The 26,037-nt window shown below is 37.2% G+C and overlaps 1 protein-coding gene across 6 annotated transcripts in view; it reads left to right on the forward strand.

Moving 5' to 3' along the window:
- Positions 1–26,037, forward strand: part of APLF (aprataxin and PNKP like factor) — an 80,595-nt gene that overhangs the window by 36,128 nt on the left and 18,430 nt on the right. For 3 of the 6 annotated variants that reach the window (XM_032497712.1, XM_032497713.1, XM_032497711.1), the window contains exons 7-9: positions 3,995–4,356; positions 9,791–9,916; positions 20,850–20,896. In XM_032497712.1, coding sequence (XP_032353603.1) covers positions 3,995–4,356; positions 9,791–9,916; positions 20,850–20,896 — 535 coding nt within the window. Of the gene's footprint in view, positions 1–3,994; positions 4,357–9,790; positions 9,917–18,494; positions 20,801–20,849; positions 20,897–23,730; positions 23,994–24,034; positions 24,077–26,037 lie in introns of those variants that run through there. The other 3 variants (XM_032497710.1, XM_032497714.1, XM_032497715.1) reach the window with 3 other exon arrangements.

The following is a 26,037-nucleotide window of genomic DNA, read 5'->3' on the forward strand; positions in this document are numbered from 1 at the left end:
CAGTGAGCCATGAGAAGTCAGGGTTGCCAAGAGGTGTTTCCTGTAAATCATCATGAGGAGTCAGGAGGTGATTAGCACAGTGCTAAGCAGTCTTAAGCGACTTCTTTGGTGACAGAAGGGAGAGGAGGGTAGCAGGGTTAAGGTGATTACAGCATGAGAGAATTAGGTGAGGAGCTCTTAACAGAAGGACTTCATAGGTGAGGCAGCTGGCCGAGAAATGTTGAGTATGATGGAAGTTCAGGGGGGCTTCTACTGCATGAGGCGCAAAAATCGCTAAGGAGGATCCCACAGTTTTCTTGGTCGCCTTAACGAGAAGCGCAGTAGCCATAATGGCTTTAAGGTAAGCAGGCGATCCCTGTGTCACAGGGCCAGTTGCTGCCTGTCATACACTGTGGGTTGATGGTGGTCCCCATGGTTTTGGGTAAGCACCCCAAGGGCATTCCCTTCCTTTTCATGTACAAAAAGGAAAAAAGAGAAGCTGTTAATAATTGGGGTCCCCAAGGGCAGGTGGATTCGTCAAACTCAACTTTAAGGCCATAAAGGCTATGTTGTTTGATTCTTCCCGTAAAGGTGGGGACACAGTTGTTGCAGTTTGGTAAAGCATACAGAGGTTGGCCCACGAGAGAGAGAAGCCTGGAATTCCATGTTGGCAGTAACCAACTAGCCTGAGAAAACCTTGCCGTGGCACTTGGTTCTGGGCTCGGGGAAACTTAGGGCACCGTGAAGTATCATCACAGAATACATCTGGGTCTACGTGTAGCTTTTGTTCTGATACCAGATGCCCTAAATGTCGAACCTGGGTTTGGGCAAACTGCAGTTTTCCTTTGGTGACCTTATGTCCCTTTAAAGCTAAAAGCTTTAGCAAGTGGATGCTGTCTTCCTGTGAGGGGGGCTTGAGAAGGAGAGCGAAGAAGCAAACCATCCACGTAGTACAACAAAGTAGAACCTCTAGGGAACTTCCTTTGCAGAGGCGTTAAATTAGGTCAATATTTAAGAAGCAAACTGCAGGACTTGTTGCTTAGATCTGCGGAAAAATGAAAGAAAGAAGTGAAAGTTAGACTTTGAAAGTTCTGGCTACAATGAGTGGATAGGTTATGTTGGCTAAAACTATGATACAGAGGGAGGACTTCAATTTTGGCGTTTTGAGTTTGAGGAAGAAATGTCTAGCTAGTGGTTGAATATCTGAGTTTGAAGCTCAAGAGTGGAGTTGGGGCCGGAGTTTTGGATTTCTCAGTCCTTACCGTGTGGGTCCTAATGGCATTGATGCAGGGCTCTTAAGGCAACTTAGTAGCACAGTCAGTCTTTCCAAGTGCAGCTTGGAAACAACGAATTACGTCACTGAACTTGTATTAGGGGGATCTTTTTTATCCTCTCCTTTGTAGTATATTAGAACTTCAGGTGGTTGAGGGACAGGGGAGGGCTTGTTGGGGCGTTCACAGGGGATTTTAATCGCCTTGATAGTACATTCTGGCCACCTTCAAGCACCAAGGTCACCTTATACCAGCTCCATGCTCCTCCATCCCCTGAGGTGTCTTGCATGTATTTTACAAAATGTAAGGGATCTGGCCTCTTCTGTCATGATCTCTAGCCTCCCACACTTCATTCTTCCTGTTTTCATCTAATCTAGGGCATAAACAATGTGGGCGCTGCAAACTACAGGGCTTCTGCCTCCCCCTACTTCTTCCAAGTACAGAGCATCCTGCATCTTTCCTCTTCCCTCATTTGCCAGTTCAGTGACTTGCTCTGGCTCATGAGCTTCGTAACTGGCACAGTACAAATTTATGTCTCAGCAAACTTACAAATTACTGCATGTAATGGATTTTTGGGACTGTTTATAAATAATTGAAACCACAAATGTTAAATTCTTGAATGCCAAGGGTCTACTGAATATCAATATTTCATAGAGTTCCATAAAGAACATTATGAATTCCAGCTTTTGTACCTCTTAGAATATATTAACCCCTGACCCGTAGTGTTGATATCTGTGGCTTGATTACTCTTTTCTCTTTTGGAATAAACTGACCTATTAAACATATTCCTTGTAAAGATACTTAAAAAGAAAAACAGAACAAACAACCAAATCCTCCTTTACATTTCATGGAAGTAGAGGAGGTTGAAATATGATGCTCTACATTTCATTTCTTTTATTTCATTCCTTTGGTTTTTCATTTTTAAATGGTAGTATAGTAGATGCTTGTTGTAAAAAGTTAGAATATTCAGATGCATATGGGGTAAAAAGTGAGAATCCTGATTTGCCTCATCCTTCAGTCCCATTGCCTTACTGATGTTTTGGTTTGCATCTTAAATCTTCTCATTTGGATTTCCACAAGTAAATACTCACATAGATATATAGGGATTTTTTTTTAAGCTAGATGAAATCATAGTATATGTTGTTTAATTTTAAAAATCCTTAGATATACATAGATCTTCCTCATGCTTTTCAGCCTCTGCATAGTGTTTCACGGTAGGAATGTATTCTGCTTTACTTAACTATTTCCCTAGGTGTGCCCTTTTTTCCCTTTAATAAATGTGACAGGACACTGAGTGGGCTGTTTTCACCCCATTGTCCCCAAACTGTTGTTGAGGCCCAAAGCTGGGGGCTTACATTAATTGGTATAAGTATCTTATGTTTGAAAGGAGCCCCCAGCAGTGAGACCAGACCTTTCCCCGTGGGGCTGATTGAAAGGTATGAGACATACTCACATTCCCACCCCCGGGCTTTATGCAGAGAGAACCGAGAGCCCAGAAGGTTTTAACACTGGGGATAGTGCTGTGCTTGTGGGAAGAAGTTAAAGAGACTCTAAGAGAATTTATTGTGGAGTTTCGAGATGCCGACAGGAGTAAGAGAGTGACGTTTTATTGGACAACTTAGCCAGTGGATTTGCTGACCTACCCCATTGCTTCCTCTACAGGGGAAAAGACAGTTGGTGCGAGTTGACCCAGTGGGGGACCGCCAGGTGGGGAGGCGGGTCGGGATTGCTCTGTTCCCACCCCACAGTTCCAGTTCCTGGCGTGTGTTAGTTGGTCCCGTAGCAAAGGGAGGTGGGATCGGGGTGCAGCTGAGCAGCTTGGGAGAAAAGAATGTGTATGTTAGAAGGATGTGGCATGAATGCCACCAGCTGAGGGCCAGCTCCAAGAGGTAGCCACGTGATTGCTTTTCCCCTAGGTTATCTGTTACTCTGCAAGAGCCATGATTAGACCTAGGTTCTTTCTGCCAGGTCTTTTGTCAGTTTGGATGACATTTTCAAGTTGCATACTGTGTTTCTTAAAAAAGAAAAAACTTACCAAAACATCTAAGTAATTAGTTGAAAAGAAGTCATGCTAATATCTTCTCAAGAAATTTGAGCTATTGGATAGTAAATAATAGTAAAACCAGCTATTTTCCAGAAGACAGCCAGCGTACATGAGTTCTTAGTTACATGTAGGGGTGAACATTGACGTATATCTGGTATGTTGTCATCACATGCTAGAAATTGTTGCTGGGAGGACTGGGGTTTATCTGAGCAATGTTTCCGCTCCACAGGAAGGATGGATAATTAAGAGGTTATTTTTAATAGGATGAGACCAGGCTTATTCTTTGTACTGGTAATAAGTATGCATTAAAAAGTTTTTGCAGTGCTAATGAGAATATTTACTTGACTCGGAATACTTTTAATTGGTTAAACTGAAACTGTTGTTTATACTACTTCAGAGGAATCATGTTTATTTTCTAAGTCTGTCATAGCTTCATGCAAATTTTCCTGTGAGGGAGGAGCAATTATTTAGCTATAGGGAAAAAATCATGATTATATTTAAAGGGTAGAAATAAAGTATTACAGTAACATAAAAAATTGTAAGGACAGTGCATGGTATTTTTAATAACTTTCAAATGTGAATCTTAAAGTTTTAAAATATGTATATTGCATGAATCTTGTAGTTTCATGCTTTTATGCTAAAATTTACATATTTCTTTTGAAACTCGCTTTATTATTTATTTTTCCAACTTGTCTGATAGGAAGTGCCACAGTCATGTTCTGCAACCACGTTACATAGCACAGAAGTGAGTAACGTGAAAACTGGTACACAGAGAAACAAAATCCCAACAGAGGAGCTTGGTAAGGCTTCTGAGCATAAACTCATCACTAAAGGAACACGAAATAAAGATGACGAGACGAGGAGCTGTTCTGAGAGCCGTTCGAGTGCCCAGGGCAAGTCCTTCCGTGATGGGTCTCAAAGATCTCATCCTCAGTCCAGCTCTGGTCCCTGCAGTCCTGAAACTTCGCACACAAAAGCAGAGGCAACCGATGCAGTTCCACATGGCTCTGAGGAACACAAGGTCAAGCGGACATCCTGCATGTATGGGGCAAACTGCTACAGGTAAAATGAAATCACAGGTAGCATATAGTTCTGTTATTTCAACAGTAGGTAACTATGTAGGTGTAAACTGTGAGTGTTAAAAGCCTGGTAAAGCCCACTGGCCTCAAGGCTAGGAGCGTCACCATGTTTCTGCTGGTTTGCACTTTGTCAGCACGCATTCTAGCGAGCCTGCTGGAGGCTTTTAAAATATGGTGTGGAATTATGGGTGTTTTGTATGTTGATATACTGTGCAATGCGAAGATCTGAACTGGGGAATCCAGGCTTGAAAACAGAATCACTCAGTCCTGAATACCTGCTTATTTAATGTCTTATGTAGCTGCTAGAAAGATGGCTTCATACACAGTCATTGTATGCAGTATCACTGCCAAGAGAATTGTAGGTTGTGTTTGAGCATCTTATTACTCCGGTGCATTTTCCTTTATGTTTTTCTAGTGGTGCTTTTGCATCTCCGTGATATCTTCTCAGACAACTGGGTTGATGGGTTACCCCTGTACTGAACTTCATTTGATTACATTGCACCGTATTTTCTAATTTCGTATTCTCTCTCTAAAATGCAGTGCCATGGTAACACTTGAATAACCATATTTTTCCATTTCAACAGCTGTAATGTATGCATTTATTCCCAACTTTGTCTGTTTGCAAGGGCTTTATCTCCACGTGTAGAACACAATGTAGAAAGTTGTGGAATGGAAGTGTATAAACTTTCTGTTACTTTGGGGTTTTGAAAAATCCCGCTTGGTGGTTGTCTTACTTAGTTCACTAGAGCTGCCATAACAAAACGCCACAGCCCGGGTGGTTTAACAACTGGAGTTTCTTATCTCACGGTTGTAGCAGCTGGGAGCCTAGGATCAGGGCGTCGGCAGATTTGGCTTCTCCTGCGGCCCTGGCTGTCTGTCTTCTTGGCTTGCGGACGGCGCCTTCTCGTTGTGTCCCCGTGTGGCCTTTTCTCTGTGCATGCAGCCCTCGTGTGTCCTCCTCATCTTACAGGGACACCAGTCACTTTGGATTAAGGCTCTCCCTTTAGGACCTTGTTTAATCTGAATTATCTCTTTAAAGGCCCTGTCTCCAAATATAGTCACAGGAGGGGTTAGGGCTTCAATGTATAAATTGACGGGGGAGGGGGGACACAATTTAGTCCATAACAGTGTTCAGCCCTGGCATTTGTCTTTATTAAATGTTTTATCAGGTTCATAATGACTTCATTCGTATTTTATGATGATAATACATGTTACTCCTTCATAGCTTATGAATAGTTATTTTACTTTTTTCACTAATTTTGATATACATATTTAATACCTGGGAAATATTTGCCACTGAAATCTTGAAAACAAAAGGTTTATGTTTGTAACAAAGGGAAAAAAGTAGCCTGTATTGAGTTCTTGGTATCTATGTACATACATCATAACAATCATTTACATGTGTCTTTTCTCCAGCCTCAGTGACACTGCATTAGCTCATGCCATGGTCTCTCCAGGACAGGTGAATAACCTCCCAAGTCTCTACCCTTTCCTTCAAGTTCATAGTACTTCCTCATTGTTGCCTGAGTGATCTGGCTAAGAAAATAAAAACAAAGATAAAAAAGAAGAGAAGAAAGACCAAAAAAACCCCAACCTGACAATATTACCCTCCCGTGCGGAATGTTTCAATATCTGACGGCTGGGTTTCTTAGCCTAATGCAGAAGGCCCCGAACTCCCAGTTAATTGTTTGGCTGCACCGTGCCGTCAGGCTGTTGTATGTCCTTTGGACAAACTGTCTCCTTTTTCTCACTCCCGCCCTGCTTCAAGACCCTGCTCACATTCAACTCCTTTCTGACATGCCCATTCTTCCCCAAATTGCTCATCACCTAATCTATGCAACTTTTTGCCTCATACAGTTTCTAATATTTGATATTAGATCTAATATTTAATATCTGATCATTGATCTCTAATGATTTATTTGTATGTTCTGCCTTGTTATAGAAAATTATTCCTCAAGAGTAGTCATAGTCTGTCCCTTGTTGTCATGCTGTTGACTCCCAAGTCTGTGTCTCCAGTGCAGATTTCTGTACTGAATTCTAGATCCAGGTAATCAGCACTTGTCTCACAGGCACTTCAAATGCAACCTGTCTAAAGCAGTCACGTCTTATTTCGATCCTGTGTGAAACAAAATAACAACAAAATAGCATTTAACTTTGTAGAAACTTCTGCTTCCAAAAAACTCTTTGAAAGATGTACTCTTTTGGGCTCATATAGTTCTTCTGTTTAATCGCATATGGTTCCATTAGTAAACTGATTTTAAACATGGGACAGAAGTTGAAACGTCTCTTTTTAGCATATAAGAAATTTATACCTTTATTAAAACTTGTAGCTTTTATCAACATAAGGTCGTATAAATTATCTGAGTTAATAGTATATACAATAAGGCTTTCATCTCTGATAAAGGTGAAGTGTCTCATTGAGGATCAAACCTCCCTCTGAAAACAGCTAGCAAAGCTGAACGCCCATGTTTGAGAACATCAGAGGCAGCCAGGACCTTGAGGCTCGTTTCCCCCTTGTGACATTTGCTGATACTTCAGTATTTCAGGCGAGAGCTCTGAGGACAGGCAGAGCTTTGGGCAGTCTCATGGAGCTTCGGCAAGAAAAACGGAGTTCAGTATTTCTAAGTAGGAGGGGCCTCGTTTGGGAGTATACACAGTCGGGAGGGAAAATAGCATAATAAAATTGAATATTGATTATATAAAGCAGTAATAACTTCCATATAAAATTTTTGTGAAATTAACATATATGGAAATAGCCCAGAAGTGGTTGGAGATTAAAGCAAGTCAGTTTTGACTACTCTAGTTACATTATGTAAGTTGGAAAAATACAGTACTTGTTATTTAGTGACTGACTTATTTTACTTGTTCGGTCCTCAAGGTTCATCCATATTGTAGCGTGTGTCAGAATTTCCTTCCTCTTTAAGGCTGAATAATACTCCATTATATGTGTATATCATGTTTTGTTTATCCATTCTTCTGTCAGTGGACATTTGAGTTGCTTCCATCTCTTGGCTATGGTGAATATTGCTGCTGTGAACACAAATAACTCTCTGAGATCCTGCTTTCAATTATTTTGGGTATATGCCCCGAAGTAGAATTGCTGGGTCGTATGTTAATTCCTAATTTTTTGAGGAACCATCATACTGTTTTCCATAATAGCCATGGTACTATTTTATATTTCTGCCAGCAAAACACAAGGGTTACAGTCTCTCCACATCTTTGTCAACACTTGTTATTTTCTGGTTTTTTTTTTTTTTTTTTTTTTTAGTGGCCATTTTAATAGGTGTGAGGTATGATAACATCACTACATTTTTTACTTTCATCTCCCTAAAGATTAGTGATGTTGAACATCTTTCCATATGCTTCTTGACCATTCTTCTTTGGAGAAATGTCTATTCAAGTTCTTTGCCCGTTCTTGAATTGAGTTATTTTTTCGTCATTGAGTTGTGGGAGTTCTTTATATATTCTGGATATTAACCCTTCATTAGGTACATGATTGCAAATATTTTCCTCCTATTCTGTAGGCTGCCCTTTCACTTTGTTAATTGTGTCCTTAGATGCACACAAAATTTTAATTCTGTAGTCCAACTTGTCTGTTTTTACATTTCTTGCCTTTGCATTTAGCAAGAAGCCTTTACAAATACAACGTCATGGCACTTTCTCCCTGTTTTCTTCTGAAAGTCTTATAATTTAGGTCTTAGTTTAGGTTTTTGATACATTTTGAATTAATTTTGTAATGGGGTGTAAGGGAAGGGTCCAGCTTCATTCTTTTGCATGTGAATATCCAGTTTTCTCAACACCATTTGTTGAAAAGACAGTTCTTTACTTTTGAAACAGTTTTGGCACCTTTGTTGAAAATCATTTGACCATATAAGCAAGAATTTATTTCTGGGCTGTCTGTTCTCTTCCGTGTTGTCTATATGCCTGTTTCTGTGTCAGTACCATACTGTTTTGATAGCTGTAGTTTTGTAATAAATTTTGAAATAAGGAAGTATGAAATCTTTTAATGGAAATTAAGCCCGTGTATGTCTTTCACCTCCTTAATTAAGTTTATTTCCTAAATGTTTTATTTTTAAATGTTATTGTAGATTGAATTGTTTTCTTAATTTCCTTTTGGAATTGTTCATTGTAAGTGTATAGAAACCTCACTGGTTTTTGAGTGTCGATTTTTGTATCCTACAACTTTGGTGAATTTATTTTTTCAACAGTACACCAAAAGTGGAATGTTCATGGCAGTATTATTTATAAAATCAATACCTAGAATGAATCCAAAAGTCTATTAATAGTCAAATGGACAAATAAATTATAGCAGTTTCATACAATGGAGTGTTACGCAGTAATAAAATTGTTACATGCAACAATATGGAATAATCATACCAGCATAAAAAGAAGTACATACTATCTATTTCCATTTTAATTCAGGAACAGACAAAACTGATACTGTTATTTTATAACATTGCTTCTCAAAGTATGGTTCAGAGACTCCTGTGGTCCTGGTCCCAAGATGCTTTTAGGAAATCTATTGGGCCAAAGCCATTTTCATAACAATATTTACTATATGTGTGTCTTTTTCATACTGATTTTCTCACTCACAAGTTACAGTAGAATTTCTCAGCGGCTGCATGGTCTGTGTTAACGATTAAATGCAGAAGCAGGCATGAGAATCCAGATGTCCTCTATAAAGCCAGACATTAAAGAAATTTCCAAAGTATAAGACAATGTCTCCATGAATTTTTTTTTCAACATAGGTATTTACTTTAAGATGTGCTATTTGTGATAATATGTAAGGGGTTTATTGTTATTTTAAAATAAATATTTTAAAACTTTCTCCCTTTTCGTTTCTAATAGGGTAAATAATGCACATAAATAAAAATTTTCTGGAGTTTTAATAATGTTTTCCCAAAGACCAAAAAGTTTGAGAAATACTGTTTCAGATGACAGGATAGGGTTACCTTTTGGTAGCAAAATGGGTTTAGTGATTAGAAGGGGACATACAGGGCTTTTAGAATGTTGATAATGTTCTGTTTTTTATGTTGACTGAGGGCGTGTAGGTGTGTTCACTTTGAAACTATGTATGCTTATAATATTTATATTATATATGTTTATATTTATTTTATATATCCCATATATCCTATTGTATATATAGCCTATATAAAATACTGCTTTCAAATTGTTCATTGACATTCATGGCCTACCCCATGTCACCAGAAATTTGCTCCCATGAGAGTTCTGTACTGACTGGATGTCATGAGCTTTGTTTTTAACAATGTGGCATGTTGGTTCACATTCTGGAATAATCAGATGTGTTATTGTTTGGTTTCCTGCTATATCCTATTAATTATCTTTTCTAGTATATCTAGAAATCTAGTCTGTCCTATTAATTATTTATTCTGACAGCATATTTGTCCCTGTCATAGGAAGAATCCTGTCCATTTTCAGCACTTCAGTCACCCAGGCGATGGTGACTATGGAGGTGTGCACGTCACGTGTCAAGATGAGGCTGATGGCCGACCCGAGTGTCCCTATGGAGCATCTTGTTATAGGTATGGAAACCTGACCTGTTTGGCTGGCCTCCTTTTCTGCTTCATCTCTGTTACTTATTCAGGAGAAACCGCAGGCAAGCTTTTCATCTCAAGCCTTTAACTTTTAGTTTTTAAACTTCCATAGATAATAGGTTTTCATTTTGTTAATAAATAGGATTATAATTCTTTTTAGATAGTTCTAAATTGTTGAAGTTATTAACCTTATAAATGCCTGAAACTGTTCCTCATTTCCAACTTTCTAAAATGCAAATCAGATCATTTAAAAGCTGTCAGTGCTACCCCATTATACAGTCTATCCAGACTCCTCAGTGTGACATAAATCAAGTCTGGATGTTATGTCTGCCTCCCTCGACTCCTGCCATTCCACCGCTCCTGCCAACACATGACACTCAATCCTTAAAGAAGACAGTGCCTCCCCTCTCTCCTTCCATAGCACCTTGTGCCCGTGCGTGTGATGCACAGTGGAATTTATCTCATGAGATTGTGTTTGGTTCTTTCCTGGATTGGCTTCCCCTCCAGACAGTAAGTTTCTTAACAGTGAGGACTCTTTTATCAGCAACTTTATGTTTAAAGAGTGAATGAGTGCTTAGTCCAATTATATTTAATATAATTACCGACATATTTGAGTTCAGTTTTGTCTTTTTTGCTGTTTGTTTTCTATTTGTCCCGCATAGTCTTTGTTCCTTTATTCTTCTTTTCCTTTTGGATTCTTTTATTCTTTGTTTTTCATTCTGTCTTTTTCTCCTTCACTAATTTTTTCACTAGTTGCACTAGGTTTTAATAGGCATCGCTGACGGATTACACTCTACCTTACTCAGCTAGTGTCTATTTCCTCAAATAGCGCTCCTCCACTTGGTCCGATCTCATCCTTAGCCCACAGTAAGCATTGTCAGAGGCCTCTAGGGAAGAAAAGAGCCAGTAATTGCCGGCTTGCCTAGGAAAGACTTTTTCCTCTGTGGAATTTTAGATGATATAAAATTCTCGTTGCTCCCGCAATTCTCTCATAAAAAGAATTTTTACAATTCATGAGATTTTTTTTCCACCTAGTTGTTAGAACAAGAGTAATGGGCTGGTGTGACATCCTGTACCCTTTTCAGAATCAAAATCCCAATATGCCTATTCTTGAGGAGAATAAAAACAAAATATAAAGTGTTCCTAAAAATAATGATGTCAAAAGTTGCTGCTTTATTTCATTAATCTCTTTAAAGTAGGGTGCAGTATGGAGTAGCCAGGAGAAATTACTCGAAGTCCAGTGACTCACATCAACTAGCAGAAACTTCGAATCTATACCTAAGTATATTTATGGGTACATGTATTGTATTTTTCTTTTATATCTGTTGAGTTGCTTGGTGTCCTGTTTCTATTTGGAGATTAAGTCTTAAGGCTTTTTTGCCCCCCTCATTAATTGTAATTGCAGTTCAGGGAAACTCTTGGAGAACGTTAGATATGATCGCTTTCTCTGACTACTGCTTTAGAAATAAGGGAATGGAAACTAAGAAAGATTAAATTAATTGCCTAAGACTCCAAAGCTAGGGAGATCAGAACCAAGTGTCTTCCCTCCTCCAGTCCAGCATTTCTCTGTGGCATGGCCTGATTCCACCGTTGTTAGTCATGGCTGCTAAAGTATTAATAGTGGTTATCTTTTTGGCCCAATGACAAAACAATATTTTGGAGTTTAAGAGAAACTCAGTGGGGAGGGTATAGCTCAGTGGTAGAGCGTGGGCTTAGCCTGCAGAAGGTCCTGGGTTCAATCCCCAGTACCTCCATTATAAACCTAAGTACCACCCCCACCCCCACAAAAAGAATTTAAAAATTAAAAAAATTTTTTTTAACTAAAAAATAATTTAAAACCCTGATAAGTAACTTTGATTGAAGAAATCATGAATTTTTCAGATCAACAAGATAATTGAAACCCTGACTGCAGAAGCATGATATATATTTTTGAACCCTTTTTTTGTCATATTATCATTTTTAGTTAGGCGAAAAACATGATCTAGTAGATTTATTTTGTATCATGTAAACTGATATTATATTATGATCAGTTTACTCATTAACAGTCTTAATTTGCAAGAATAAAATTTTTTTTTGCCGTATACTGTTTAATGCTGTTAAAAAATGATTTAAATAAGACAGTTTGGGTGACACGAACTAACTTTAACACTGCATGAAGCAGTCAGTCTCCATTCGGGGAACTGCAACGTGGGGCAGAAGGCAGGAAGCTATTATAGGATGAAGAATAAAGAATGAGGAAGAGAAAAACAGAAAATATATGATTGGCTGGGGACACATAGTCAGCCTTGTGTGGGATGAGAAGGAACAAGAAAATAGAGCCCAGAGTTGGCTTGGGCTTTGGGGATTGGCAGACTGGATGCACTGTGTCTCTGGCCAAGCAGAGCATTTACAGGGGCCTGAAAGTCATCTAAGTTTCAGTTTGCTGACTTGGTGGCCCAGGCAGGAGCAGCTCCATCTTGGGCCTAGATGTTTATTTCAGCAGTGTTAGAGTGTAAGCCTGCTGTATCAGAATGATAGAATGTTCTAATTGAGCTTGCCTATTTCATGTAAATGTATGCCAGATTTTTCCAGTAGCCGCAGAAGAAAAATTTTGAAACCTTGCTGATCATAAAATAACCCACAAAATCAGCCAGAAATTACTGTATTTAAAAAAGTAAAAAGATATGCTCAAAAAATAGAGTCATGATAAGCCTTTATTCCACGATGATTGACACATTTGGAATGGAGATGAAATTCATGAGCTAAAATGAAAGATCTTTGTCTACTTTTTATCTTTAAAAATTTGTCTTCACAAAACAAGATAAGAATTATTCTCTCAAGTGAAATACTACATTGGCTTTTAATTTGTTTACTTACCAGTCTTAATTTCTAATCCCTTAAATGTGTGTTTTCTCTTTCTAATAAGTCTAGGTGATCTCCAATGTTATATAATGCATTAAATAATCTCAGTCTTATACTGCATCAGCTACCTAAATTTGTATTTTTATATTTATATATTTATGTATTGTATTCACAAGTATTGTCACCTATGGATAATATTTTTATCACTGTAGGGCAAATATAAAAACATGACACTGTACATACATGCATATACTTAATTTTCAGAAATTTCATCCAGGGAGTAAAATAGAAAAACAGATATGGTTCACATATTAATAAATATATTCTAGGGTAAGAATAAAGATTCTCATAGCCCAGGTAATATAATATATAGAAGGCTGATGTTGGGAAAAGGATCTTTAATTATTAAAGTTTTTTCTAGACTATGGGCATTATTAGTATTTTCTCTTGACATTATACTCCCCCAAAAAAAATCTAACAAAATTAAATCAACTTGGAAAAAAATGATAATTTGAAAGAACTGGTTGATGTCATTTTCGGTATCTTGCCCATTTAGCTGATTTTTTTCCTTTTGTGCTGTACACTGCAGTCTGTCAGAGGACTCACTCAGTTTAATGCATTTGATTAGCTTACGGTACTTGTCCAAATGAGAACATTAGATACTTAATGTCCAGGATAACCCAGTGATGGCAGCGCCTGCCTCTGACTCATTCACTTCCTCTGGTGCATAATAGGGTTTGATGCAATGCATTACTCCTGTTCTTGTTTATTAAATTAAGCACTAATCTTAGAATATACATATACATTAAAATGAATGGAATCCTACTTCAACCAGCTTAGTGTAAAAACGTAAAGGGAAGCTCACATACATTGCCTTAGATTTACAAAACTTTCGGCAGGCATATATTATACAAATGAAAACGTTGGTGCCTTCATGTTTGTCAGAAGCCAATGCCCTACATTTTTTTTTTTTTTTAACTATAATGCCTTCTAAGAGGGATGACATCAGGAAACGTATCAGTCATCAACTAATAAGTGCTCTCATTATAATGAATCTGCGGTATAATCTGTATATTGTGGAAGAACATAGTGTTTTTGCCACAAGCGTAATTCATTTTTAAAAACATATATTTGATGGTAAAATTATTATCTTTTATTATTTACTAACCCAGATGTATAGCTGTGATCTAAAATTTTTTGCTATCTCCTCTTTTATTTTTGAAAAGTGTCCCAAGCTATTTCAGTATTATCTTAATTGGTCATATATATGCAGACATACAGATGGGTGTTTAGTGTAAGTTCATATTATATTATTTGAGGCAAAATAAATAGGTTTTAATAGAGAAACTCTAGTTGCCTGGTGGTTAAGATTCCTGGAATCAGTCATGTGGGGTTATTGATAATTTTATTTGTAGTTAAGAATAATCAGAGTTGATAGATCTTAATCCATTTCTATACGATCTGCATATGGAGGAAGTAACTCATCATCGCTGGCCATGCTTACGGTTTTTTAACCATGTGTAAGAGTGCAATCTTAGAAGACGGTATCTTAGAGTAAGTGTTACTTGCTATACAGTTTTAGACGAGATTTGGCTCTAATTTTTTAAAACTTCGTTTAGAAATAGCGGTAACAACATTGCTGCCTGACATGTAATGTCAGGCAGCCTTGTTAAAACATGCTGGAGTGTCTTCTCTGGTTTTGTTTTTCTTTCTCCATTATTTGAATATGCATTCATTTTCATAATAATACATTTGTTTTTCTTTGTTGTATTTAGTGTTAATTGCACACGTATAAGAATTTTTGGAATTATTCTGGCATAGATGATAAATTGTAACGATTTTCAATGAACAGAATGACTCCTTTCTCTTATTTTATGCTGGTTTAATCTTTCAGTATTTAATAGAGGCCATATTTCTTAATTTTCCTTTTTCTCCTAAATTTGAGACTTAGATATTTGATAACAAATGATTCATGTTTTTGCTTTAGGTTTTTAAAATAACTTGAATTTCAAAAGTGCACGATAAATTATTTGGGAATAAAAACAAAAATATAGTATGATTGTTCTTTGCACAAACTGAACATCTGAAATGCTAATCAGTATTATAGAAGCTGGTGTAAAACGGTACTTTTGGTTCATTTAAAATTTTGAGAGGTGAGTTTTGGTATTAGGTTATGAAATTTTTTGGAAGTAAGCAAAAATAAAAATTACTCTGTTCTTGTCACTGCCTAGTTAATCTTCAGGTAGCTCTTCGTGATGGAGAGATAATGAGTTTTTAAATCAGCAGGCTTAGGTTCTAGTTAGGGTTATGCCAATTCTGTAGCAAAACTTTGCATGTCATCTGGTTTTCCTGGGCTTCAAAGTTCCTCATGGAAACAGGAAGGTTGGCTCACGTGTGCGCTGGGGGCCTCCCCTCAAAAGAGCGGACATCTAGAGCAGAGAGCAGTGTAGTCGTGTTCATATGGTCACATCAGTTACATTCGTATCTTCTCTTCCTTAGCCTTCTTTGCTGTCTCCTCTGTTTTCCCGCTGGTAATTATTCCCAGGCCACAGGGCTCTCAGTTCTCTGATCCTTTTCCTTCTCTCTTCTGTACTTGCTCCCTAGGTGAACTAATTCACTTTAATGGCTCCAGACTCATATGTTCAGATACCTTCACTTGGTTGTAAAATAGGTAGTTCAGATGTACCGCACCTGAAACAGGACTCTCGACTTTATCAGGAAAACTGCTTTCCCGTGTTCTCCCCCTTTGTAAATGACTTTACTGTTCACATAGGGTTTAGGTCCCAAACCAAGAAGCACCCTTGATTCTTCTCTTTGCTTCACATCACTCATTCAGTCCATCAGCAGTTTTTGCCATAAAATGTGTTAGGGACCTGGCCGCTTCTTACTTCTGCTACTGCCATCATCTTGGTCATCGTCTCTTACCCGGTGTACTGCAGTAGCTTCTTCACTGATATCCTTGTTTCTTCTCTTGCCCTTTAATAGTTCATTTTCCATGCAGTTTTTGAAAAATAAGTCATATTTTGTTGATTTCTTACACAAAATCTTCCAATAGCATCCCACAAAACTCATTCCCATGACTTACAAGTTCTTCTCTGACTTCACTTCCTACTATCTTCCTTCTCACCCGTTCCTCTTGATCTGTACAAATCTTTGTATGTTTTTCCAAATACCCTAGCTTCTTCCCCCCTCAGTGCCTTAGGAAATTTGAAGACATTTTCTATTTTATCTTCTTGGAGCGTTCTTCCTTCAGGTACGTATTTGTTATTCATAGATCTATATCATTAAAATCAGAAGTATTTCGGAAGTTGTATATTTTAAAATATAACAGCTCACAAAAATTTGATGTGGTTATGGATGTATACCTCTGTGTTTAGAACCCAAAGATTTAAAAAAAAACAAAACAAAACAGGATTTTGAGGCCTGCTGAGTTACAGAAAATGACCATTTGTGTAAAAGGTTGATGTAAATCCTTTGTGAATGAACTCTGAGTAAGTATTTCCATTCATTTTTAGGAAAAAGTCCTGGATGGAATTTGACATCGTCCTTGAAAGTTATTTCAGATGTTCATATGTCCCCAAAGATCTGTACAGGATTGCCACTTCGCCTTAACCCAGGGTTATATGAAAAAGACATTCTTGCCTTGTTGCAAAATAACTGATTTTTGAAAATGGGATACGCATAGGCAAATGTTAGAAAATATTCTGTAAATATGTGATGTGTGATTGGGGGAATATTCAACTATAATAACTGTGTGTATTATTGAAGGAAAGATTCAGCTACTTGGTATTAATTGGCAGTTACTTTTACCGGCACGTAGAGATTTTAGTCATTGTTGGCTATCTTGAAGTAAAATTGATTTCTGTTTCTATAAAAGTAGCTGACGCCTATAAAATGCTTAATGGGCTGCAAATGTTTATACACATCACTTCACTTAATGCTTAGAACAACCCTGTGTGGGGTAGGCAGTACTACACCTGCTTTACAGATGAGGAAGTGGAGGCTTGGCCATAGGACGCGCCCTGCATTAACCAGTAGAGGGCATGGTTTGAATTCAGACTCAGTTCTTCTGATCTTGAAACCTAAGCCTTCCACAGCAGAATGTGGGTGATCTAAAGTTTAACAAACCAGGTGAGAACAGGTCCAGGTCGCAGTGGCCTCTGTCTCTTAAGCGTCTGTGAAGGACTCACTATGTTCCTAGTTGACCAGGGTGAGTGACTGACTAGAGCTGAGTGTAGCCTGTAATGCTGAGTAGTCAGTATCTCAGGAACCTGACTTCAGGAGAGTCCGCTTAAGATGATCGTCAGATTTTCATTGTTTCCTGGGGAAGTAATATGAATTGTTAATGGCAGGAAATTCTAACGTATTTTGTGTATTTAGGTTTATGTAAGAAGATTCAGTGAGTACTTTATTAACTTTATAGGTGTGAGTGCAAAGCAATTTCAGCACATTGACATTCTTCTCACCCTAATGAGAATGGGCATTTGGCTTATATCCAATAAGAAAACTGCCTTTCAAAGGACAGACTTCTCAAAACATCAGAATTCATGGATTACAATTTACTAAAAATAAAAAAATTAAATATTAACATTAAACTAAGAAAACTCACCAGTCTAGAAATTATTAAAAACTGCTTTTTTTTTTGTACGCTAACCAATGGGAATTTTAAATTTTGATTTGTATTGTGAATGATTCTTGCAAGTTCTTTCCAACAGCCATTTTCTTAAGAAATGACAGTAAAGGTAGCAAAAAACAAGTGTCTTTTTTTCCCATTAAATAGGGAAATAGAAAATATTTCATCGTTTCGGAAACTCACGTAAAAGCTTAATTTAAAAAACTTTTTTGTAGGAAAAAAGTTGATTATATTCTTGTAGATAGATAATTTATGACAAATATAGTTGAATGCCACCTTGTGAAAGATATGCATAAGTGCTGTAAAAGATATTAAAAAGTATAAGAAAAATCCATGGCTTCCAGCAGCTCATTTGACAGATGACAGAAATAATACACACACACACACACACACACACACACACACACTTGTGTTGGACATTTAGGTGATAATATAAGAAATTATGTGGTAAGTACCAAATGGTAGATATAGACAATATGTTCCAGAGATATTTCTCAGTAGTTACCAGAATTGCCTTCCTGAGGAAGGTATGATTTGAACTTAGACAAGCAGCGTAGAGTTAGAAGAATATTCTTGGCAAAAAGGCTATGAGCAAGGACCTATCAATGGCAAAGACTCAAAAGCTATTTTTCCATAGTAGAAATGAAGGATTGGGCTGCAAATAAAGGTGAGGACTGAGATTATGGGGGCCTTGAAGGAGAGGATAATTTAAGGAATTTAGCATTCAGAGTTCTTAATTTTCTTAAATTTTTTTACATTTAAAATGCTGGGTAAAAGAAACATGTCTAAAATCTGGTTTTGCTGTGAGTATGTGCTGTTGCCTTTGATGATATATTTTTGTTTCCGCTTTGGCTCATTTTCTTATTGATGCCTGTGTAGTCTGTGAGTTATAGTATCAAGAAAGAATAAAGTATATTTGAAAATACCCTAAAACAGGAAACTTTCAAACCTGTCCTGGTATTTTCTTCTTCATTTTCAATGAAATAACTAGCAAAATCTTTACTGACGTTAATTATTAATTGGAAATTTCGTCTCTTAAGTTAAACGTGGAAAAGCACCAACTCAGCTGGTTTCTTCTGGTCTACACTGCAGGCTTGCAGCTGTCTTTAATGAAAATAGCGAGTTCTCTTAGAAACGGATGGAAACTATTAGCAGAACCGCAAAGAAACAACTTTTGCCCTGTAAGGCAGATTACACTCTGCACGTGGAGCTGGAAATCTCTTCCTTTTCTGAGTACAGAATTTCATAAGACGTATTTCTGCTCTTCTTTTTGGAATATACCGGTGTAAGGCTTTTCCCCTATTCATTTAGTCTGAAATGACTTGCCCTTTCCTCGGTAGTATGGGAGGTTAGGTTGTGCAGATTGGGTATGTAAGCACCCCAGGGCATGCGTTCCAAGATAACAGGGATTGGGGAACTACCTTCGGCAACTTTAAGGTGGAACCGGTACCCCCACCCCCGCCCTGTTTTCTGATGCTGTGCCTTCATTTGGCCTTTTAAAGAACTGAATCTCCTTTACAGTCTTTCTAGCCCGATAACTGATGCCAGCAGCCTTTTAACCGGCATTTGGTCCGCAAGTGTACTTGTCCCTGTCAGCCCCCTTGGTTCCCTTCCTGTGCTTGTTTTTCAGGCCTGACGTTTAGTTACTTGAAAGTTTCTAAAGCAGTATTTGAGGGAGGCTCTAGTAGCAAACGATTAAGTCCATGTTGAACTTTCCAATAATCATGCTCTGTTAAGGGCAAAACAGAAAAAGACAGAACTGCTTGGTGTCTGAAGCAAACATGCATTAACAAGAAGGAGAAAAAGCCTTTAAAAATGATTGTGGGTAGAGGGGGACATGTGTATAGTGTTAGCACTTGAAGAATCTTGATGAAGATGTATGGGATTTTTGTGTACTAAACTTGCCACTCTTCAGTGGTTTGAAATTTTTTCAGGATAAAAAGTTACCACTGTATTTTACCACAATAAAAAAAAAAAAAGATTTTAAAAAGACTGCAAAAAGTAATCTCAAACAGTTAGCATTTTTTTCCAGATTATTGATGAAAAATACCTTTGATATTAATGTCCCTCATTTTTCTGTTCCACCTCCCCTGATGTCCAGTATTAACTGTACTTTGATAAAGACTGAATTACACAAGTCAGTAACCTGTGCCACTGTGTTCAGTAAGGGAAGATCTCCCCACAAAGCATCATTTGCATCTCTCTTCATCACATTTAAGCTGCCCAGTTTCTTTCGTTTCCATCAAAAGGTCCAATTTGGGTTAATTACCCCAAACACACAATCTTTTGGTGAATCTTTTTTCCACTTTTAAAAACTGTTGACTTATGACCCCAGTTAACTGTGTGCTTGCACTCTTATATGGTGTTTATTGCTCATATTGCGGGAAAAGTTACCCCAAAAGAAGAGATCTTAACCAATAAGAAATGTCGCTGACACCTGACACAGAGCCTGGCATGTAATAAGTACCCCCTGCGTGTTTCTTGGACCGCTGATGATGAGTCAATGGCTAACATTAATTACTTACCACCTACTGCACCCTTAGACTAAGGACTTACTGTGCATTTTGTTATCCTCACAACAGCTTCATATGAACCGTACACCGTGGCGCTTATCTATTGTCGACATTCCCCAGCTCTCCTTTGTCATTCCCCTAAGAGAAAGGTACCCACCAAGTGGATCATGATCAACCAGTTAGAGCTTTGGGGTTTTGCTGCCTGGGTAGTTTTGCATTATCTAGAGAATGTCTTGTATATACAGTGTACCCAAATATTTGTTTAATAAAATAGTAGGTGGGGTCATCAGTGCATATAATCAAAAGTAGATTCAAACAGTAGTGTCTGTCTGACTTTGCTGTATGTTATATAACTTTCTCAATGCAAACTGACCTGTTTTCTCCTAATAATTGGTTGATAATCTTTGGAGAGACATGACATGAGCTTTTGTCTTTGGATTCAAGAAGAGCCTTAAAAATATCCTTTAGGCATTACACACACACACACACACACACACTTGCTATTTTGTGTTATATATTTTATATACTAATGCACATTGTATTTTATGTATGTGACATATGACATTGACATTTTAGAAATACCGTATGTTAGATTTGTGTCATACTGCCTTTCTGTAGAATGTAAGTCATGAGGGAAGAATTTTGTCCGGTTCACCACTCTGTCTTTGCATCTAGAAATGTGCCTGGCCTGGAGTTGGCACCCAATAAATGTTGTAATTAAAAAGCTGATGCTTTGTACAGCGTGGTGACTGTGGTTAACAACAACAACAGTAACAAAGTAAATGCTTTTCAATAAGAGGCTTATTGTTAATTTTATTTGTAGATTAGTGAGTACTATAGTTTAATTTAAATAGCCTTATTCATTTTTAGTGATTGTCAAACTAGACCTTATATTTCCTTTCTTTCTTTTTTTCTTTTTTCTTTTTTTTTTTAGGAAGAATCCCCAGCACAAGATAGAATATAGACATAGTACACTTCCAGGTAAGAAATTTTACTTCAGGAAACCCAGAATGGAACCTTTAAATGATTCTCCTGTTAAACCTAGATACAGTTTGCAGTTATTGTGATTTTTTTTCTCTGTGCTTCTGTGGATTTGTTGAACTGCTGATTTTAATGATTTTCTTCAATTTAAAAAAATGGTTAATTTGTATATGCATGTTTACTGCAATCATTGTCTAACGATGTATGTTTGCCTTTGCATCTGTTATGATTCTTTGGTTTGCACGTACCTTAAAACAAAATCTCAAACTGGCCTAAGTGATACAGAGGCTTTATTGACTTCTATAACTGAAAAGTCCAGAAGTCGGGCTAGATTTAGACAAGATTTATTGCTTTGGTTCATTAATAATGTCATCAATTTCACCAACAACCCAATGTCCTTCCCATCATTCTGTCTTTAGAGGGGTGACTTTTATCCTAAGACTTGCTCCTCTCCCCACGAAGGGACTATACGCATCCTTATTCAGTTGGGGTGATAAGCACCTGTGTTTACATCTAAAGAGAGAGAAAGAGAGGGCAGCTTTTGACTCACTATTCCCAGGAAATATCATGAAATTCACTTAAAAAAAAAAAGCTGGTTTAGATCACATTCTTATTCTTGATGAATCACTATGACCACTGATTAGTTTGTACCACCCTTGGAAGCAGGGTACAGTCACTTTCTTCAGAACCACAGGGATCCCTAATAGAAACTAAAGTTTTGCAGGATGGAGAAGGGGTGTTAAGACACCAGAGGAGCAATTATTGAATGTCCATCAGTCCAGTTTACATCAGTCTGTTTTACCTTGTATTTCCCCTGCTTCTAAATGCTGATATTTTTTCCCTTTAACAAATCCTGGCTTCTTCATGTCATTTATAGTGTAGAGGCCAATTCAGCACCCAGTATGTCTGCCCACAGAGTGAGAGGATAAATACGTACTGATCCAGGCTATGCCCACAGGCCTTGTATGTGTATAAACACAGCCAACTCATAACCAAGTGATAAAAACAATCAGTGTCACCATAAGGGACATTTGCTATTTCTTATTGAAACACACTCCAGTGCTTTAATACTCCAGACACGAATATAATCATTTTATCTGAGCTAAGATGGTATGGAGGTTAAATGTAATACTTTCTTTACTAAGGCTGTATCTAAAGCTATAGCATTTATGGTTGTTAAATGATCTTTATTTCAAACAGTAACTTAATATATTATATTAAACTTGATTTTATTGACAAATTCTAGCATTGTTTTATGAAAGATCCTTTGATATATTTGTATATCTTTACAGAACTAGGAACCATTTTTCCCGAAAACTGTCGATATACATCATATGGCATAGTTAATTTAAAAGTATCTGAATTTCCTTTGAAAAGTCTTTGAATTATCACTGAAGTATTTTCTGGATAAAGGGCATATTTTTAAAACAATGTTTTTAAGAAAAGCTTTTTATTTCATTGGAAAGACAATTTTTGAAAAAAAATATATGATATTTTAAAGTAACAGTCTAACCTTATATTTTTAATGTACTTTCAAGAATAATGTAATATAGACACAGTAGCTTTCCCTACTCTAAAACCTACAAATTAAAGTGTCTGGAGTATTTCAAATATTAAATGTTGAGGTCTCATTATATTTCTTAATTTGGAGATACCTGACACAGAATTCTAACATACTTGTTTTTCTTATTTCCCAAATCCTGAAAGTTCAACATTACCCAAGATCTTAATCTCATTTATGTAACGATCCATTTACTGATACACTCATTTATTCATTTATTATATGTCTTGCATGTGAGCAAAGTTACAGATGTAACAGGAGAGCCAGCCCCGGCTCTACATGCTTGTGGTGAGATGCTCTAAAATCTTGGTGGAAAGGGAAGGAGCACTCTCTGCTGGGGTTTTTCAGGGTAGACTTGATGGGGGAATCTTAAATTAAACTGGTCTTTAAGGTGGTAGGATTTCAGTCGTCTTTGTTTCTTAGCTCTGGGGGAGTGGGTGTAGAACATCCCAGACAAAGTGAGTAACAGGGCAGTCAAGGCCATTGAGGAAATAGTAAGTTGTGTTTGGAGTTAGCAGGTGGATCAGTTTAACTGACAGGGAGAATCTCTGTAGTTACTGTGAATGGTACTAGAGAAGGATGTATTGAGGTCAGATCATAGAAGCTCTTGAAAGCTAGTCCAGTGTTGTACGTACGTGGACAAATAGCGATATAATGGTGAGCAGGTATTTTACCAAAATGAAACTGGTGATGTTGTGCAGTCTGAACTAGAGAGGAGACTAGTGAGGCAGTTGAATAAAGGACCAGAATGAGGCCACCATGAGAATGGAAAGGAAGGACTGGTTACACGAGAGATTTTGATGGAAGACTCCATAGGATTTGCCAATTGATTGGCTGTGGTGTGGGGGATGGGATACGGTAGAGGAACTAGGAATGGCTCAGAATTATGGTATAAATTATCAGGAGACTGGAGATGGTAATAGAGATCAGGAGGAAGAACCAGGTAGTTATGGGGTTTTTAAAGTTTAAACATGTTAAATTTGAGGTGGGGGTGTCATAACTACATAATGAAACAATAAAAGTTAATATAGACCCATATACATTACCAAATACTGTAGAATGTTACAATATAAAACATCTACATTAAACTTATTATTCCACTTCTGATTTGTAGCATTCCTGAAACACTTGACTGTATAAAGAAAGTTCTTCCACACATGTAGCAGTGTGTGCAGTGTATTCCAATTTTTGTAGGTTTGACTGCTGTCATCTGTTAAGTTTCTTGCATATCTAATTGGTTTAAAATTTCACTAACTTTCCACACTTTTTTCAGAGTGCTGCAGCATTGACACAAAATACTGAATACAAGAGTGACCAATGCCAGGACAATTGTATTTTGTACTTCCTTAGCTGCCTTACCTGTTGACAGCATTTGAAAGAAGCTGTCATCAGCATGTTATCACCTGATTATTGGATCATTCTTTCTGACTTTTATTATTATGTGATATCCATGATTTTAGGTGGTCAGTACCACTCGTGGATGAAAATTCAGAATGCTCTACGGATAGCTGTTTTAATATTTCTCTAGTTCTGCAATTGTATGCATACATGTGCTTATGTATACTTTTTTTTTTCAGAAGTAGAAGCCAAAAGATCTAGAAAGAAATCTATTAAGGAAGGTTAGTGGTACTTAAATGAAATTTAAGTGTGGGGAAAGCGGAGAGATTTTGGAACATGAAAAAGGCTAACACAATGGTGTTTTTAAAAAGAAAAAAAGATTTCATGTATAAAAAAGTGAATCAGACCTGCACAAACTGCTTTCCCAGAGTTAAAATGTGAATACCCAAATAGTAGCTTGGTACATTAGAAAGATGAGTGTTTAGTAGTAAAATGAGGCATTAAAAAATGTTTATTCTTGTAATATGTTGTAAGTTTTTATCTTTAGAAATTTGGGGCTAAAGTGTTTTTTTTTTCACTTAAAAGAAAATTGACATCCTAACTAGTCCTAAGGTTTACTGGAGGAGAAAGGAAAGTAAAACCTGAAGAATTATCGATGTTAAACTGTAAGTCTGCTGTGAGGCATCTGTTTTCTTAGATCCTGTTACCAGAAAACTATTTGGAGAAAATCAGCAATTTGGAAACATTTTTTTTTTTTCAAGTAAAAGTCTTCCAGCCTGCTTGTGACACAGTATACCCTTCATTAGCTCCACAGACTTGGTTCTGGGGATGAGAATTGGCAGTGACATTCTAAATTGTCAAGGAAATGTTAGATACAAATTTCAGAGTTGTCATTCTGATATCACAGATTCCTCTGCGTAAATAGAAAAGTCAGAAATCAGCACATCCTAATGCCGATAGTTAATAGCATGTTCCTTCAAACTTGTTAAAGAGTTTGTTGCTTTTTCGAAAGGTTGTTTCTTTCATTGTTATGGGAATGATGGGTATAGGTTATCTGTCAGTTTTTAAAAATAAGTGACAGCTTTTTTTCTCTTGTGCTGCTTTCAAGTAGTCAAGTTGTCAATCTGTCCCTTCATTTCATATTACTTTACGGATGTGTAGAGAAAATGATGATTCCTGCTTTGGCCATCGAATTAGGATTTTGGAGTCAGAAAAGATCTTTGAGGTCATTTAATCAGCATCCTTGGATTCACAGATAAAAAGACAAATTCCATTAAGTGCCTAGTTCATTGTCATGGCTTGTTTATAACACAGATCTTTATACTTCTGCCCTCCTGGTCTATCTCTTTTCCTCAAACCATGCTATTTTTTTAAAGAGACTTCTTGTTGGGCGAGGGGATGGAACACCCCATAAAAACAGCAGTAAATAGCAGCTAGAAACTTAAAAGAGACCTAGGTGAAGACAGAGGGGAAAAAAACGTTCCTTCCAAGCACACCTTGATTTGGAAGAAACAAGCTCACTTCTCATTTCTCAGACATGCTCAACAATTACATTTATTTTTTTTAAAAATTGAAGTTTAACAATTATGTTTCCAATGAGCTAGTCGCAGTATAAGAAAATGCTATGTGTAGGTATAGACTTACTTTTTTTCAAAACTGGCTTTTAAACGTTTTAATTCTGTGGAAATCTGTTGGAAGTCACAACTTCCAATAAAACTACAAGAATTTTATCTTTTGCTATTGACTGAAAAATTAAACAACTGCTACTTCACCTCCCGTTATGATTTTTGTGCCCCTGTGAGCTTTTCCCTAACCGTGGCGTTCTCTCCAGCACTGGGCTCTTGGCTTGGGGTCTTCTATTACGTGGCTCCTCGTATCTGAGCCTCCTGGTTCTCTAGCTAACAAGCTCCCTTGTCTGAGAGGCTTTCTTTGAAATTTTTGTATAACAAAACAGTATTATTTATAGCAAGGTTTACGTGAACTTTACTGGTTTCATCACTTTAAATCCAGATATTCAGATACCATGCTTCAGCTTGTCCGGAGAATACATACATGGGTGTTTTTTTCTTGCTTTCTGCGAATCCCTTTTGCGTAAAAGCTTACTTACTAATTGTTATGGCAAAGACAGACGTTTTATTCCTAGGTTAGGTGCTAGTCATATTTATTTCAGAACCCTGCTTCCGGAAATTATTCCCACAATTCAGGAAATCATGTACTAATTCAGATCAACAAGTACGCTGAT

Source organism: Camelus ferus, chromosome 15 (genome assembly GCF_009834535.1).
Source record: "Camelus ferus isolate YT-003-E chromosome 15, BCGSAC_Cfer_1.0, whole genome shotgun sequence".
Taxonomy (NCBI): Eukaryota; Metazoa; Chordata; class Mammalia; order Artiodactyla; family Camelidae; genus Camelus; species Camelus ferus.